The sequence below is a fragment of the Sinocyclocheilus anshuiensis genome, unplaced genomic scaffold, assembly GCF_001515605.1.
Source record: "Sinocyclocheilus anshuiensis isolate Anshui unplaced genomic scaffold, SAMN03320099.WGS_v1.1 scaffold1682, whole genome shotgun sequence".
NCBI classification, from domain to species: Eukaryota; Metazoa; Chordata; class Actinopteri; order Cypriniformes; family Cyprinidae; genus Sinocyclocheilus; species Sinocyclocheilus anshuiensis.
In genome coordinates, this window is record NW_015542431.1 from 111,081 (window position 1) to 129,797 (window position 18,717).

General features: G+C 35.9%; 1 protein-coding gene across 1 annotated transcript in view; it reads right to left on the bottom strand.

The window, feature by feature from the left end:
- LOC107693570 (Fc receptor-like protein 2) overlaps nt 1-18,717 on the bottom strand; it is a 24,913-nt gene that overhangs the window by 1,393 nt on the left and 4,803 nt on the right. Inside the window, 8 exon segments of the mRNA XM_016493015.1 lie at nt 58-114; nt 207-315; nt 317-419; nt 649-928; nt 1,298-1,465; nt 1,675-1,809; nt 1,880-2,152; nt 7,441-7,476. Of these exon segments, the coding sequence (XP_016348501.1) occupies nt 58-114; nt 207-315; nt 317-419; nt 649-928; nt 1,298-1,465; nt 1,675-1,809; nt 1,880-2,152; nt 7,441-7,476 (1,161 nt within the window).

Here is an 18,717-nt window from a genome sequence, read left to right on the forward strand (position 1 = left end):
GGTCTCTCTAAGCGAGATCCCAATTCGTCGGTCATCCGACGTGACGTCGAGAGTGACCGACTGAAAGGGAACTGAGTGTGTGGAGGACAGAGATCTGAGATTCTGAATGAGACACTGAAAAACAGACACACAAGCACTTTATAAAGCACTATATCTGAACGAGAGCGTAAGAAATAAATCAGCTCACAGTTTCTATTGACTCTCACCTCTGACTGAGATCCAGCTCTTGGGTGACTCTCCTCTCTCTGAGTGTTTGCAGTAGTAGAAACCCTCATGTGACTTTGAGACAGTAGAGATGATCATCTCTGTATTCTTCTGGATTCTGGATGAGTGATCCATCTTTATAGAAATCAGCGCGTAGAGTCAGATTATCTCCTTCAGTCACAGGATGAACAGGACTCTCCATAATCACATCAGCTACAGAACAGAGGAAACATGAGCTGTTGGCAAATAGTAAGACTATATGAAAAATATGATAACAAAAAATAAAGGTTTTATGTTTTATGATAAAAGTAGATTTTTTTGTACTGCCTGCCACTGAGTTTTTTTTTTACCACTGATGCGTCCTGCACTTGTTTAATCGACCTGCTTTATGTATTGATGTGTAAACTGCCAGTGAAATAAATAAATACATAAACAGACTCAAAGTGTACAGTGATATTAACAGGATGATAGTTCTCTCCAGATTCAGACTGACACCAGTACACTCCAGTGTCTGATGTGATGGTGGAGTTGATTGTACATGTAGATCCTGTTTGTGATGCCCGGCGTAATGATGAACAATCTTCCAGCCCCAAACTATCTGTGTATCTTCTCACTCTCCATCTATCAGAGTTACTCTGGTCCTCACAGCTCAGAGAGAGAGGGACAGATGGGAAGTGTTGAGTTCTGCTGGGACTGATGATCAGAGAGACTCGAGGAGAAACACCTGAGAAGACAATTACAACTCTTTGGAAATGTTTTAAAACAATTTAAGCATGAAATCTCCCTTTTTAAATGGGTTAAACATTTTTGCTAGGCCTGTTTAATTGTTTTTCTTCAGGTTCACTAATAAAAATAATATTAATGAATAACATATGTGTTCCGTACCAAGTCATGCTTCAGTTTTTAATGAATATTTCCTCTATTACAAATTGGAGAGGAATTTTTGAATAGTACATCATAGCTCTCAAAACACCAAGAAAACTCTGATTCCTCTTGATATGACTAGATGCATCATTCATTGTATCATACAACACACTCTCATACATTCTTCTTTCAGTACTGTCTCATTCAAACTGATCCTGTTTGAACTCACCAGTGACCCATACTGGCTGTGTGTTGCTGAAGGTTGTTTTATAGGCTGGTTCTCCTCTCTCTGCTCTGCACACATAAACTCCTGTGTGTTTTAGAGCAGCAGAACTGACAGTGTAGTTTCCTCCAGCTCCTCTGCTGCTGTCTGAGAGCAGTTGAAAATATATGTTGTCTACAAAACATGAGAATTCATGTAGATTTCACCTTAAGGAGCTTTTGCTGTATGATTTTACGCTTATACATTATGTTTGTTGGGGTAACTCAGTGTATTCAGATTAACTGAAACAGGGCCAGATCAAAGCTCATGGGAGTTAAGGGTCACCAGTAAAACCAATTAATAAAACCAGTTAATTGAGTTGCATGAAGCACATTATATCTTACCTGATGAAGCAGTTAGAGTGTACCAGCTGAATGTCCAGCCTGTAGAGGAGCCGTAAACCTCACAGATCAGCGTCACTGGATCTCCTTCAGTCAACCACTTCTGAGGAGAAACACTTAAAACTGCCTGGGCTCTATCTGAAATAGAGAAATCACTCATTAATAACATGTAAAGAGTGTGTGTATGTGAAGAGATGATCAAACTCACTTGATACTGTCAGTGTAACTGCATCACTGTCTTGTGAGCTGCGTGATCCTCCTCTCTCTGCTCCATAACAGAAGTATTTACCTGCGTCAGACTCAGTAAAAGGACTGAATGTGTGTTCCTGTAGTTCACTGAAAACACTGTTTGAACTGTCTTTATACCAGCTGTACTGCCAGCTAGTGACTCCTTCACCATCAATGTCACATCTGAGAGTGACTTTCTCTTCTCTGAATACATGTTGATCAGGTTTAATGCTCACTTTGGCTTTTGGTTTTTCTGTGCAATGACAACAATTTACAATCAAAACAATGTGCTGTTTTTACAGAATAAAAACGTGAGTACAAAACATACATGCTAAATCAGGTTAAAGTGTTGTTTTCTATAGCTATTACAGTCAATTATTTAGGCTTATGAAATCATTTGTGCAGTATGTAAGTAAATAAGGAAATGCACTTGCCGTATATTGTCACTGTTACTGTTCACTGTAATCTGTGTAATGTCCTTCTCTTCGTGCTCTGCACCTGTACTCTCCTCCATCAGAGACTTTCACTGAACTGATTGTTTTAATTGCAGCTTCAGTAGATTCAGTGTTTGAGTTTTTACTCCAGAGAAACTCCCATCCATCCCATGACTGATCCACCTCACATCTGAGAGTAACTGAGTCTCCAGTGAACAATGAACTCTGTGGCTTAACAGTCAGAGTTGGTTTGGGAATATCTGTCATTATAAAATCATTATAGTAGCATAAGTCGTGAAAATATTTCAGCAGAAGATTTCATTCTCTCATTGGTAAACATGGTGTATGAGTCATTTAATGTATTTGTTAACGTCAATTTAGTGATACTTGCTGGCTAAAGAATGTTAGTCATGTGAAAGATTGTTTAAATATCGTGTCCCTTGTGAATGAAGTAATGGACTCGTGGAACTAAGACGCCAGCAGATTTAAGGTTTAAATCGTTGTTTACAAGTTTGTTTTGGATAACGCCATTGTACTAATTGTTTCTTTTTATTTATTATTTTTTTATGTCAATAAACTAAACCATCGTATCATACCATCTCATCATTGGAGCACTATTGAATTCGCTGTAACGGCGTCTAGATGAAGTGACATATGGAAATCACACCTTTGTCACTACACTAGGTTTCTGCCGGTTTTATGAAAATTAATTTAAGACTTCTTAGGATCAAGTAAAGAAAACTTAAATTGAATGAAAAAAAAACAAAACAAGATTATGGAATTTTTTTCCACTGCAAAAAAACAAAACAAAGAAAAATGTATGTTCTTCCTCATTTCTGCCCTGTTTTCTAATGCAAATGACTAAAGATTCTTAAATCAATATTTAAAGACCACCTAAACCGAGACCAGGATCAGAGTGTGTTGAGACCAAGACAAGACCAAGACCAAACTAGCACTCCTGAAATTCATCTGAAAGATCCACATTTACTGCCTTTAAAAATCTAATATTAAATCAACAATTAGAATAAGACAAAATAGAACTGTTACCAGTCAAATTAAATCACTAAAAACATAATTAATCTTTGCACTGCAGAGGTGGCACAGAAGCTGAAAATAATATGATGGAAAAATTAAATGAATATGAATTTCAAACTAAAACCGGCAGTAGGCTTGGCGGTGGCAAATCACTTAATAAGTCACAGAATAATTTAATTAGCCAATATGTTCAAAGCAACTGATACATTCAGTAATAAATCACAGCTGTGTGTTGCTCAGAAACACACACAAATTCTGTTATGGATTTGTTTGGAACTATTTTTAAATTAAATCATGTCTGAAATGTAATTCACTTAATATTAACTTGTTTGTTGAAGGTTTGTATACAATCAATATCACATTTTGCAGTCATGCTCATATTCGCGAAAACAGCTCATGATATTGCTTAATTTTATGTTATAATATGAAACAATATCTCATACAAGTACTTAGTTTTATTCAGTTTCTCAGAAGAGAATACTTCATATCTTTATATTACATCTCAAGTAAATATATCTTGATTTAAAGATGTTTAGATAATTGTATTGGCAATTTTCCAGGCCATGCAACATTTAATGCCATGACTTCATAAATTTAAGACTCTGCTCCAATTTAAGACCTTTTAAGGCTTTGATTTGTGGAAGACTAAATTAAGACTTTTATCACCTTTTAAGGCCCACAGAAACCCTGATAAATCTTATGAGTGTATTTTAATTTCATAGACAATTCAATAAATGAAACTGCAAGCAATTATAGGAACAAGTGAGGTCGACATTCACTCAGAACGATGCAAAGAGTAAAAGGAGAACAAAGGCTTTTGCAACTAGACCATGCTAGGAATGGTTCAAAACCACAACCTTTAGGTTAGCAGCCCAGAGCTCAACCCACTATGTCACATCAGCAATGCCAGCAGTCAGAGAGACACAGCATTCAACAAAGTGTTTTGTGGGTACAGCAGTTTACGATAAAATTCTAAATGGCTAAGTAGAGATAAAAATAATAATAATAATAATAATTTATTATATTAATATATAAATATATAAAATATATAACAGCAATATATTTTACAATGTCTCATAATCAATATTACAGAAATTGTAAATATCTTAATTTCAAGATCAAGAGAAGGACCTTGTTTTTAGACCAAAGGGTTCAAAGTTATAAGCAAAAGAAAACTCCCTACACATGTTTGGTGCTTGACCCCTAAAAATCTGAACACTTTTCAACCACTTCTCAGGAGAAGCACTTAAAACTGCTCTGGGATACACTCTCCAGAGACCCCAAACATCAAAATGTGATGATAATGCTTTTTTAAAAACAAATGTAATTTTACTCAGTTTATTAATGTTTTTACTCTACATTTGTGCTGTTTTGGGATGATTTATGGATTTTCTTTTAATTTATATATATAAATAAATAAAAAAATATTTGTATTAAATATTTTATTAAATAGATTTTATATATTTTTTTACTTTTTATGCAAAATACAGTTTATAAAATACCCACATTCCTAATTTTAATTCATGGGGATAACGTGGCCAATGTGCCATAGCATAATGGGAAATTGTTTCCATCTACTTGAAAACAAACACTTTTAAAATGAGAAAAAAATGAAATTTCAACTACAGCCACCACATGGCTCTAGAGCATTACTCAGTGGCTCATTTACCATTTCCATATAGGTATAGATCTTTTCACAAGTTTTTTTAAAATTTTTATTTAGATATATGTTAAGATATTATGAAATCATTATTGTAATAATAAAAAATGACTCTTTGTCAAAGTTTAGCAGTTTTTGTACTGAAGTATGTAGTGTTATATGTGTGTATTAGTGTGTATATGTTTGTGTGTGTGTGTTTGCATTTATTCTCCATTGTGCATGTGCTGTGGTGTCCCTCCATCATTTCTGTGTGTGTTCTTCGTTGTAGCTGATTTTTATTTGACAAATTATATAAGAGAGAGCCACTCATGTCATGTCACTTTTTCATGTCTTATGAGTGGGTTTTATGGGCGTTGGGGAGTGGGGTGGGGGTTGTATGGGTTTTTCATCCACCGCGGATGTGCTGTGGTGTCACTCCTTCAGTTTTTGTGTGTTGTCTGCATTGTAACTGACATTTTTGACAAATTATGTAACAAAAAAAATCTATATTTTGTAGTCTCCCATTGATTTCTATGGGTGATTTTTTGGGGGATGGAGTGTCTGTGGGTGGTGGATGTGTGTGTGAGCGTAATCGTTCTGCATTGTGAACATGTGGAAGGGTTGCCACTTCATTTTCATGTATTTTGTGGTCTGCGTTGTGGTGGATTTAGTGATTTTATTTGACAAATTAAAACGAAAAAGTATCGATTTTATCATTTCCCCATTCATTGCAGTGTCCTAGTTCCAAACCTCCTGAGTGTGACTTTGTTTTCCCACACTAACATACAAGATATCAATCCAGTTAATTTTTTTATTTATTTGTAATGCTACCAAGTGTTGGCAACCGTACAAAGTCTCATGCCATTTCGATGAAGGGAATATTTTTTTTAATTATTATTATTTCAACAAACGTCATTTGTGGTCAAAAAGACCCCAAACAGGACCTAAGGGTTAAGAAATCACTCTTTAATAGCATGTTAAACTTGTGTGTGCACTTTGCTTGGCCATTTGTTGTGATAAACAGGAAAGTGTGTTCAAGCGCCAGCAAAACAGCGTAAAGAAATACTCTTTGTGAGAAGCAGTCAATCAGCAGAAGTGAAAAGCAGCTTGTAAGTGTATTTATTTCTTGTCTCAGTGTTTAGCGCAGTTGTCGTTGCTAGGAAACGCTTGTTTTGTTTACTGTAGAGACGTGCTGAAATCACGTTTGGTCTCGTACTGTATCGCGTACCTTGTCAGTGTCGTGCGCTTTGCTTGGCCATTTGTTGTGATAAATAGGAAAGTGTGTCCAGCTGAATTCAATTTGAGTTTTGTTAGACGAATATAAAAAGCTTAGTATACTGCAGCAGCCCTCGTGTGAAGCTCTCCTCGTGTGAAGACCGAAGAGTGTAAAGACCATTGACTCTACCGCTCGACTCCACCGAGCAGGGACACCTGCAAGGCACATAAGTATCGCTTCTGAATCATTCTCTTTCCTACTACTTGTTCCCCTTCTGTTTTCAGTTTTTATAACCAATTCTTACTATGTGTTTCCAGATCCCTACTATCACTACCACTCGCAAACCATGCATCACACACTGTAGGCAGCGCAATCCTAACAACTTGCGCAATTTGCCTGTCTATTAATACACTACTTTCTTTTTCTATTGGTCTCTGGAATTGACAGTCTGCTGTAAACAAAGCAGATTTTATTACTTCTATTACACTTCATTCAAGACTAAACCTCCTGGCCCTGACAGAGACGTGGATCAAACCAGAGGACAATGCTACACCTGCAGCACTCTCAAATAATCTAACTTGTGTGTGTATGAAGAGATGATCAAACTCACCTGATACTGTCAGTGTAACTGCATAACTGTGTTGTGATCTGCGTGATCCTCCTCTCTCTGCTCCATAACAGAAGTATTTACCTGCATCAGACTCAGTAACAGACCTGAATGTGTGTTCCTATAGTTCACTGAAAACACTGTTTGAATCGTCTTTATACCAGCTGCACTGCCAGCTAGTGACTCCTTCACCATCAATGCCACATCTGAGAGTGACTGTATCTCCTCTGAATACATGTTGAGCAGGTTTAATGCTCACTTTGGCTTTTGGTCTTTCTGTACAACAACAACAATTTACAATAAAAATAATGTGCTGCTTTTACTGTATGAACACAGTTGCCTGATAGTAAAACATTCATGCTAAATAAGGTAAGACTGAAGTGTTGTTCTCTGTAACTGTTGGGCGGTGTGGTCACTTGTATCTTATGAAATCATTTGCACACTGTACAAGGAAAAGTACTTGCTATGTATTTGCTCACTGCTAATGGTCATTTATAAAACTTGTTTAAAAAGGTGTGTTTATAATTAAATTGTTTATTTTCTCATCTGGTTTGTAACTGTTAGTGAGACATCACCCATATGTTATGAAATATATGTCAAATTCTCTCACCTTTAGTGTGTCTAGAGTGGATGTGTGAAATCAGCACTAAAAACACAAAGCGAAATAAGTCATCACAGTGTGAATACGGAACTGATCAACTTTCCTTTATACTTTAGACATAAAAGTTTAAAGGAATGCCATAATTTTTTCTCTCAAATGTTTCTCAACTCAGCTTGTTTTTTTAGATGTAGTGGCAACTGAATGAGTATTTCTGTAAAAACCTTCCAGAGTCTGAAAACAGTAACCGTTATAAGAAGTAACTCACATTAAGATATTGTTGTGGGACTACATGTATATGTGTTCAGAGAAAACACTGAAACATTTGTTTGATGTTTTATAGATTTCATCATCAAAGCAGAGAGAACTTGAACTTGTTTAGGCAACTTGAAGCAAACAGTCTGATAAAGATACGCTTTTACTAACTGCATAGTAGTGAACATTTACTAAGGCATCAGGGACAGTAAACTGTAAAACAAACCAACAGAACTGATTCAACAAACACCATTAAACAGCACACACCTGAATGACTGAACAAACACACAAATATACAACACAACAGAGTGCCTTTCATTTTTACATACTGGTAAATAATGTATAGCCTGAATGCACTGTAAGTCGCTTTGGATAAAAGCGTCTGCTAAATGCATAAATTATTATTATTATTAATTATTATTATTATTTCCCTTTCACAAGCAGCACTAACTTTCTCTTCCTCTCTCAAACTCATCTTTCACTCATATCATGGAGCTAGATTTGAAACTCAGGGTAACAAGAAAATACATAAATAAGGAACACAAAAACACTTGATTATTTGCATAATATAATAGCAATTATTATCAACTGAAATACATAGATAGAAAAAAAAAATACTCACAGAGCACAAGAGGAAGTTGACTGAGCTCCATACTGACTGAATGATGACAGACGGTTAAAGACACAAACTGTGTTAAAGCCTCAAGACTTCCTGAAACCTGCAGTCAGATCTTTAGGAACATCATGACAGATTAAAGACATGCAAATGTACCTCATGTGTTATAGAATATCTTTTGATAATATTGATAATCTTGTAACATGTTTTCAGAAAATGTCACACTAACATGCATTTTCTACACAAATGTCATGAATCATATTTGATCAAACTGATAAGCTTAGATTTCATTATTAGAATAAGTAATATTCTGGTGTGTTTATTGAATGATGGAAGCAGCAGAAACTAATGAATAACTGCTGCTCCTCCATCACTGGTTAATGACACTGACCTGAAATAGATGCTGAGTTTGGTTCTGATATATTTGTATTTGTGAACACAGTTTAATATTCACATACGAAGACAAGGGATGAGAGTCATGGAACTCCGGTTTCTCAATGAATCTGTCTCTTTAAAGGGGTCAAATGATGTTGCTAAAAAGAACATTATTTTGTGTATTTGGTGTAATGCAATGTGTTTATAACTATCAAAGAGCTGTGAAGGAGGCCAAATCAAAGTATTTCTCTGACATCATAGCTAGAAATTATCAAAGACCCAAGATTTTGTTTTCTACAATTAACTTGGTGATAAATCCGTCAAATTATCTGCACTTTGATGACCCAGTTGCTTCTTGTGAATGCTTTTTAAGGTATTTTACAAACAAGATACATGACATTAGACAGCTTATTGTCCCCATAAATTATGATCCTTCCTCTTTTTCGGCTTGTACCTCATCTTTTAATGCCTTTGAAACTATCTCGATAGACTATCTTCATAAACTGGTTATGAAGTTAAAACCAACCACATCTGAAACTGACATTTTTCCAGCACGCCTACTTATTCAGGTTTTTGATGTTATTGGGCCTTGTATCTTAGAAATAATAAATAAGAGTCTTTCTGTTGGATTTGTTCCAGAATATCTAAAGCATGCTATTGTTAAACCATTGTTGAAAAAATCTAATCTCGATGTGACAGTTCTCTCAAATTTTAGGCCAATTTCTAATCTTCCTTTTATCTCTAAAATCCTTGAGAAGGTAGTTTCTGTCCAATTATTAAATTTTTTAGACGCAAATGGAGTTTTTGAATCTTTGCAGTCTGGTTTTAGGAAACATCACAGTACAGAATCTGCTCTCTTAAGAGTGTCAAATGATATTTTATTATCTGTGGATTCTGGGAAGTCTGTAATACTTCTGCTGTTGGATTTGAGTGCGGCTTTTGATACGGTCGATCATGACCTTCTTATCTCTCGTCTTGAATATTGTGCAGGTATTAGAGGTCATGCACTGAACTGGTTCAAGTCTTATTTGAACAATAGAACCTTTTCTGTTTATATAAATGGATGTTTATCCTCCAAAGCGCGTCTGACTTGTGGGGTTCCCCAGGGATCTATTCTTGCTCCCATTTTGTTTTCTTTATATGTGCTCCCTTTGGGCTCAATTTTTTGAAAACACAGAGTACTTTTTCACTTTTATGCACTCAAATATACGTGCCCATCAAGCAAAATGATAATGCTGGTTTGTCTGCCCTAACTGCCTGTTTGTCAGATATTAAGGCTTGGATGTCCAATAATTTTTTGAACTTAAACGAGAGTAAGACTGAGGCAATTGTGTTTGGTCCATTAGCTTTTTCTGGCAGTCTAAATCAAGTGTTAGGCAGCTTAGCTGCTTATGTAAAACCATCTGTTAAAAACCTGGGTATTGTCTTTGACTCTGCCCTGCTATTTGATAAGCAGGTAAATGCAGTTATCAAATCGTGTTTTTTCCAGCTGAGACTACTGGCCAAAGTTAAAAGTTTTAAAACCTTTGCTGAGTTCGAGAAAGTAATCCATGCATTTACTGTATATCTTCTCATATGGACTATTGCAATTCAATCTATATAGGTATTGGTCATTCCTATATGAACCGCCTGCAATTAGTCCAAAATGCAGCTGCTAGACTCCTTACTGGCACTCGTAAATTTGAGCACATCACCCCTGTCTTACTCTCTCTGCGTTGGTTGCCGGTTCATTTTAGAGTAGAGTTTAAGATTTTACTTTTTGTTTTTAAGGTCTTAAACGGTCTGGCACCATCTTATTTATCTGAACTCATGACTGTTAACATATCTGCGAGATGTTTAAGGTCATCAAATCAGAAATTGTTAAAGGTTCCTAGATCAAGGTTAAAAAGAAAGGGAGACCGGGCTTTTGCCATAGTCGGCCCCAAACTGTGGAATAGCGTACCTTTATCTATTAGGATAATCTCTTCAGAATCTCTGTTTAAAGTAAAACTTAACTCACCTTTTAGAAAAGGCTTTTAACATCTGAGTCGTCCTGAGCATGTCTCTGTTGTCCTCTGTATGTACTACCTCCTGTACCATATGACTTTTATGTTGTTTTGATTGGTGTTTTATTAATCTGATTTTATAATTTCTTGTACAGAACAATGGTCAACGACTGTTGCTGTATTGTGCTATATAAATAAACAAAAACACAAACACAAAACAAAGTAGTTTCGCTTTCACAACGAAACACAGCGTCATACTGTGCGTCACACGGTATAGAGTGAGCGGAGGCAGGCGGCTAGAGTGAGCAGAGGCCGGCAGGCTTGCGGCAACCACATGTGACGACCCCGGGCTGGACTCCGCTTCATCCACGGTGAAAGCCGATCTACGCCTTCTTTCTTTGCGTGAACATTTGGGCGGCGTTATGCAAATCTTCCCACATCGTGACGTAGACAAGTGGGGGCGTGTTAGAACGAGACGTTTTAGGTAGGCGTGGTTAACTCTTAACTTTTATAAAGAATATCTCTTTGGATTTGAAACTTTAGTCTTTGCAACTTTACAGATCTTCTTTATGCACCAAGAGCTTGTAACACTCCAAAGAGAAAGGAAAAATTGAAATCGCATCATATGACCCCTTTAACTTCTTTAGTTCTTGAATACATTTTTTTTAGGGAACAAAATAACTGCAGTCCTTATCTTACTGCCCTCAGCAGTCTCTTCATGTCTTACAAAAGGCCATAAGTGTTTTATTGTCATTTTCACAGATCACATATGGTAAAAAAAGCATGGAAATCTGTGAGGAACTGTAGGCTCTGAACAACAACACAATACACAGGTGTACTGACACAAATTTATTCAAACAATGTTTTTCCCCTAGCACAAACTTTGCTCTTCATCCATAAAAGTGTCCTTAAAATCTTTTTTAAAACACATGACCCATTCAACCTGCAGTCGTTTCATCTCAGGACGCATTAACAGGATGCAGCGGTTCACTAAACTCCCACCACTTACCACACTTACAGCATTTGCAAACAGCGCAGTTCACTCGTGGAGAATTATCACTCAATCCAAAATTCCAATTTTGGGCCCATCCTCCTCACAGAAAACTATTCTGTATTCTTACATTCTCAAAAAAAAAAAAAAAAGCTAATTCTGTATGATTTATAATCTTGTTTATAAGCTTGACCTCAATTTAGGTCCCCACGAAGTCCCCATGAGTTGGTGTGAAGACCATGAGACCAGTATAGAAAAACGTGTGCACGCGCACACACACACACACACTCATGCATGAACAAAAAAACGTATATAACATATATACACCTGTGAAACACATGTTAAAAAAAAAACAATGTGTAAAATTCATATTAACACAGTACACAGTATGTACTCGGTACATATTAGAGTACAATAAGACAACACACTGTGCAGAACTAAATGATAATCTTTCCTGTTTCCTATAATCAGCTCATTGCTTTTCAGAGATCAGCAAGCATAGTCTCTGAGGCACATGAAGGCTGATAAATCTATTGCCATCAGTTGCTCAGTATCACAAAGATGATAAAGCATTGATGATCCTGGTCATTCTTCACTCCTTCTCAACCTAAACTCATCAGAATCCTGGGATTGACAGTTTCTCATCTGAGCATTTATTTAATCTGAGCATACATCACATCACTAGATCCAGCACCTGAAAATATAGAAATGAATTCAAAATGCACATTTTTATATACAGTATTTAATTTCATTCTTCTCAATGATGCTTGTAGATGCAGTTTTCAGTGGCTCCTTGTGATCTATGACTGAATTTTTTTAGTATGACACTCACCTTGATCTGTTTCTAACTTCTGTTTAGAGTAAACGCTGTCATAACTCTCAATGCTGTTCCCTAGAAGATGCCAACAGTTAATATGTATAATTATTTTATTTTAAAATGATTACATGTTAAACCAAATGAACTCAAAATAAACGTATGGATCATGTGAGATTCACAACGCACAACTATAAACAGGTTTTTAGGAAAATACTGCCATGATTTTTGTTACTTTCTAGAGTTATTTAAGAAATAAATCAAAATCAAAGCCACTACTGTTATGAATACAACTATAAAATCATAAGAACAGAGCTTTTTGTTTCTGTTTACCTTTGTTTTCTTTCTTTTTCTTCAGTTTCTTTGTAGATTTGAGTTCAATCTCAGCATAGGTGAGTTCAGGTCCACTTACGCTGTCTTAAAATGACAAATAAAGAAAGTAATAAGACACTAGATTTCCTCTGTAAATATACAGTGATTAAAAACTGATTCAATTTACAATTTCTTTAGAAAAGATATATATATATTATTGTCATTCATCTTATGAATTAACACACACTTATAAATAAAAAAATTTTTTTTCATGTGTTATTAACATTTTAAATTATGGAAAATAAAATATATTTTGTAATTCAATTTTTGATAACAAAATAAAACCAAATGACATCTAACTGAAAGATATATGTCAGACACACAAATATCATGTTAAACTTTAGAGGAGTGAAATAGTATTTAGTTGTAACATCAGTCCTGTTAGTTAAAAGTTATTTCTAAGTGTCTTCCAACACAGTTATTTCTAAGTGTCTTCCATCACAGCTTGTAAAGATTTATATGTATTTATTTTATTATGGTTAACAGGTAAAGACTGACCAGACAGCAGTGTGTTGTATCCCGCGTCACTCTGGTTCTGCTCTGATGTCTGACTGCTGTTCTGCTGTTGACTGACACTAGAGCGAGACTGAGATCTTACACCTAGTCAAACATAAAATTATTATGTATATGTTTTGAGGAAAACCACCTTTTAATCCCATTCATGCATACATGTTTGAGAATGACAGTGTTTTAGAGACATGTTTTCCTTATTTATTTATAACATTATGGTTCTGTTCTAAAACATAGTAAGCTGCCTTGCTGCCTGTTCTCCTCATAGGCTGCATTCAAGACGGAAATCCTAACAGAAATTGAAATTGATAAATGACTAATTTGGAGTGCTTTACATGTGCATCAGTGGACAAATGGACTCGACACAGTTAATTTCAATACATAAGTTCTCAGCCTAACCAGATGAAAATACCTAGAAATCTACTGAAACTAGCCAACACACCAGCTTTACTAGGTTGGAAGACCAGCTGAGACCAGATAACCAGCTTAGACTGATGCAGGACGGCAGCTCACAAGGTTTAGGATCAGAGTTAGTGTCAGCAAATGTATCATTGAATTTTAAGAGGGCAAATGATGAACCTTTGTTGTTTCTGTAGCACCACAGCAGGACCAAGATGACAATGATCAAAAATGTGACGGTCAGTCCTGCAGTCACTCCAATTATCACAGGATTGAAACCTTCAGATCTTGATGTTCTGGAGGAAGCTGAGATTCATACATTTTACATTCAGATTAGTGCTGTAAATGATACAGGCACATTTCAATAGTTTTTATATTTCTTAGTCTCACCTCTGACTGAGATCCAGCTCTTGGGTGACTCTCCTCTCTCTGGGTGTTTGCAGTAGTAGAAACCCTCATGTGACTTTGAGACAGTAGAGATGATCATCTCTGTAGTTTGATTCTGGATGAGTGATCCATCTTCATAGAAATCAGCTCTGAGGTTTGGTGGGGTTGAATGTTGATATAAACAGCGTAGAGTCAGAGTATCTCCTTCAGTCACAGGATGAACAGGACTCTCTAGAATCACACCAGCTACAGAACAGAGGAAACATGAGCCGATTGTAAAGAGTTAGATTATATGAACAATGTAACTGTACAACAGATACAACAGATTTTTATATTTGATGACAAGATTTTTGAAAACTAGATTTTTTTGTACTGCCTGCCCATTGAGTGTTTTTTTTGTTTGTTTTTTTTTGACCACTGATGCTTTCTGTTCTTGTTTAATTAACCTGCTTTATGCATTGAAACTGCCAGTGAAATAAATACAGAAGCACAGACTCACAGTGTACAGTGATATTAACAGGATGACTGTTCTCTCCCGATTCAGACTGACACCAGTACACTCCTGTGTCTGATGTGATGGTAGAGCTGATTGTACATGTAGATCCTGTTTGTGATGCCCGGCGTAATGATGAACAATCTACCAGCCGCCAACTCTCTGTGTATCTTCTCACTCTCCATCTATCAGAGTTACTCTGGTCCTCACAGCTCAGAGAGAGAGAGACAGATGTGAAGTGTTGAGTTCTGCTGGGACTGATGATCAGAGAGACTGGAGGAGAAACACCTGATGAATGTTTCAAAATAAATTTAAATAAAATAATGAACAAATAATAAAAAACATAAAATCTCTCTTTTTAAAATGGTAGAACATTTTGAATAGGCTTATTTAATTGTTTTCCTTCAGTTTAACTTATAATATTAATAACATTTGCTTCAGTTTTCAATGACCAACTTTCAATTAATTTTTGGAAAGAAACATATTGTTAAATAGAGAGGAATTTTGAATTCTGAAACTTACATTGTATTTTCATAGTACATCAAGCTCTCAAAACACCAAGGGAAATTTTGATTCCTTATGTGACACCAGATGCATCAATCATTGTCTCATGCACACTGATCCTGTTTAAACTCACCAGTGACCCATACTGGCTGTGTGTTGCTGTAGGTTGTTTTATAGGCTGGTTCTCCTCTCTCTGCTCTGCACACATAAACTTCTGTGTGATTTAGAGCAGCAGAACTGACAGTGTAGTTTCCTCCAGCTCCTCTGCTGCTGTCTGAGAGCAGCTTATAACAACTGCTGAAGTCTGTAAAACAAGAGCATCTGATTTGACCCTTATCAATTTCTTTTGTTGGTGTAACCCAATGCATTCAGGATTTTTATACCAGGACTAAATCATGTACCATTGAGCCCTACATTACATATCTGTCTCCAGTACATGCAGATACATGAAACAAACAATGACACCTTATGATTTTGCAAAAGAGTGAGTGATGATGCACGACTGAGCATCTATGGTGGGTCTCACTGCTCGAAACCCGTGGGAGTTTAGGGAATTTAGGCATACAGTATGCCCCACATACCTGGTCTGTAATGCTTGGATTCAGACATATTAAACAGTACGTCTGACTTTCATAAAACCAGTTAATTCAGATGTTAAGCCATGAAGCACATTATATCTTACCTGATGAAGCATTTACAGAAAACCAGCTGAATGTCCAGCCTGTAGGGGAGCCGTGAACCTCACAGATCAGAGTCACTGGATCTCCTTCAGTCAACCACTTCTGTGGAGAAACACTTAAAACTGCCTGGGCTCTATCTGAAATAGAGAAATCACTCATTAATAACATGTTAAACATGTGTGTGTGCTGTGCATGTATGAAGAGATCAAACTATCAGTGTAAATTATAACATTTTGAAATTTGTCTGTTTGTGATGCCCGGCGTAATGATGAACAATCTACCAGCCGCCAACTCTCTGTGTATCTTCTCACTCTCCATCTATCAGAGTTACTCTGGTCCTCACAGCTCAGAGAGAGAGAGACAGATGTGAAGTGTTGAGTTCTGCTGGGACTGATGATCAGAGAGACTGGAGGAGAAACACCTGATGAATGTTTCAAAATAAATTTAAATAAAATAATGAACAAATAATAAAAAACATAAAATCTCTCTTTTTAAAATGGTAGAACATTTTGAATAGGCTTATTTAATTGTTTTCCTTCAGTTTAACTTATAATATTAATAACATTTGCTTCAGTTTTCAATGACCAACTTTCAATTAATTTTTGGAAAGAAACATATTGTTAAATAGAGAGGAATTTTGAATTCTGAAACTTACATTGTATTTTCATAGTACATCAAGCTCTCAAAACACCAAGGGAAATTTTGATTCCTTATGTGACACCAGATGCATCAATCATTGTCTCATGCACACTGATCCTGTTTAAACTCACCAGTGACCCATACTGGCTGTGTGTTGCTGTAGGTTGTTTTATAGGCTGGTTCTCCTCTCTCTGCTCTGCACACATAAACTTCTGTGTGATTTAGAGCAGCAGAACTGACAGTGTAGTTTCCTCCAGCTCCTCTGCTGCTGTCTGAGAGCAGCTTATAACAACTGCTGAAGTCTGTAAAACAAGAGCATCTGATTTGACCCTTATCAATTTCTTTTGTTGGTGTAACCCAATGCATTCAGGATTTTTATACCAGGACTAAATCATGTACCATTGAGCCCTACATTACATATCTGTCTCCAGTACATGCAGATACATGAAACAAACAATGACACCTTATGATTTTGCAAAAGAGTGAGTGATGATGCACGACTGAGCATCTATGGTGGGTCTCACTGCTTGAAACCCGTGGGAGTTTAGGGAATTTAGTCATATGCCCCACATACCTGGTCTGTAATGCTTGGATTCAGACATATTAAACAATACGTCTGACTTTCATAAAACCAGTTAATTCAGATGTTAAGGCGTGAAGCACATTATATCTTACCTGATGAAGCATTTACAGAAAACCAGCTGAATGTCCAGCCTGTAGAGGAGTCGTAAACCTCACAGATCAGAGTCACTGGATCTCCTTCAGTCAACCACTTCTGTGGAGAAACACTTAAAACTGCCTGGGCTCTATCTGAAATAGAGAAATCACTCATTAATAACATGTTAAACATGTGTGTGTGCTGTGCATGTATGAAGAGATCAAACTATCAGTGTAAATTATAACATTTTGAAATTTGTGCATTATGTAAGGTGCACAGTCAGAGTTGGTTTATGAATGTCTCTGTCAATATAAAATTGGCAAAAAGCACGAGTTATGACCATGTAATATTTAATAAGAAATTGGCATTTTTTATTGATAATCAAAGTACTTTATTAAAAAAAATTTTTTACAACTGTTTTGTAACAGTGTAGACATGAAATATATTAGTCAAATTCATTCACTTTCAGTGTTTCCAGAGTGAATGTTTGCACTAAAAACACAAAAATCTCATTACAGTGTGAGCATGGAGCTGATAATATATATTATACATCAGATATCATTTATTCTTCTTTCTTTGCTTGTGAAACACCATACTTTTACTCTCAAATATTTCTCAGCTTCACAACACAATTTTTTTTTTATTTCTCCAAAGGTTTCTAAGGTTAATCACAGGTGTTTCCAGATAAGCACTGAAAAATCTGTTTGATATTTTATAATTTAGAGCACTTGAACTTGTTTAGGGAACTTGTTTAAGGAAGCAACCAGTGTGTTCACAAGCAGATGGATGAATTATGAATCTTCCTTCGTACTTACTAGTGAATGTTACTATCATTTACTTTAAGCATCAGACAGCAAACTGTGCAAAACAAACCAACAGAACTGATTCAACAAACACCATTAAACAGCACAGATCCCAAAGACTGAACAGAGATACTGACATAACACTCAATTTATCTTTTACAAGCAGCACTAACTTTCTCTTCCTCTCTCAAGCTCATCTTTCACTCATATATCATGGACTAGAAGAAAAGACAAAAATAAGGAACACAAAATCACTTGATCCTTTACATAATATAAAAACAATTATCATCCATTTAACTATATTCAGATAAAATAATACTCACAGAGCACAAGAGGAAGTTGACTGAGCTCCATACTGACTGAATGATGACAGACGGTTAAAGACACAGACTGTGTTAAAGCCTCAAGACTTCCTGAAACCTGCAGTCAGATCTTTAGGAACATCGTGACAGAAGTTTAATAAACAAGGAAACTTAAACAATACTTTGATCTTTATTGTAATTATGTTATTAGCTATATTTATAAAAGGACCAGGAACTAGTAAAAAACAAGAAAAAAAAACAAACAAAACACTGCTTCTCCCTCGTTGGCTAATGCCACAGAGCTAAAAGAACAAACAAACATATAAACCACTATGAAATATGAGCTCTTCTTTATCTATTTCTACTTTATCAGGCCTCTGGCACTGATGGTGTTGAGTTCAATAATACTGATTATTATGCCCATTCCTCTCAGTGAATCTGTCTACTTAATTATTTGAATAACTGTGTATGTTTGTATATATATATATATATATATATATATATAT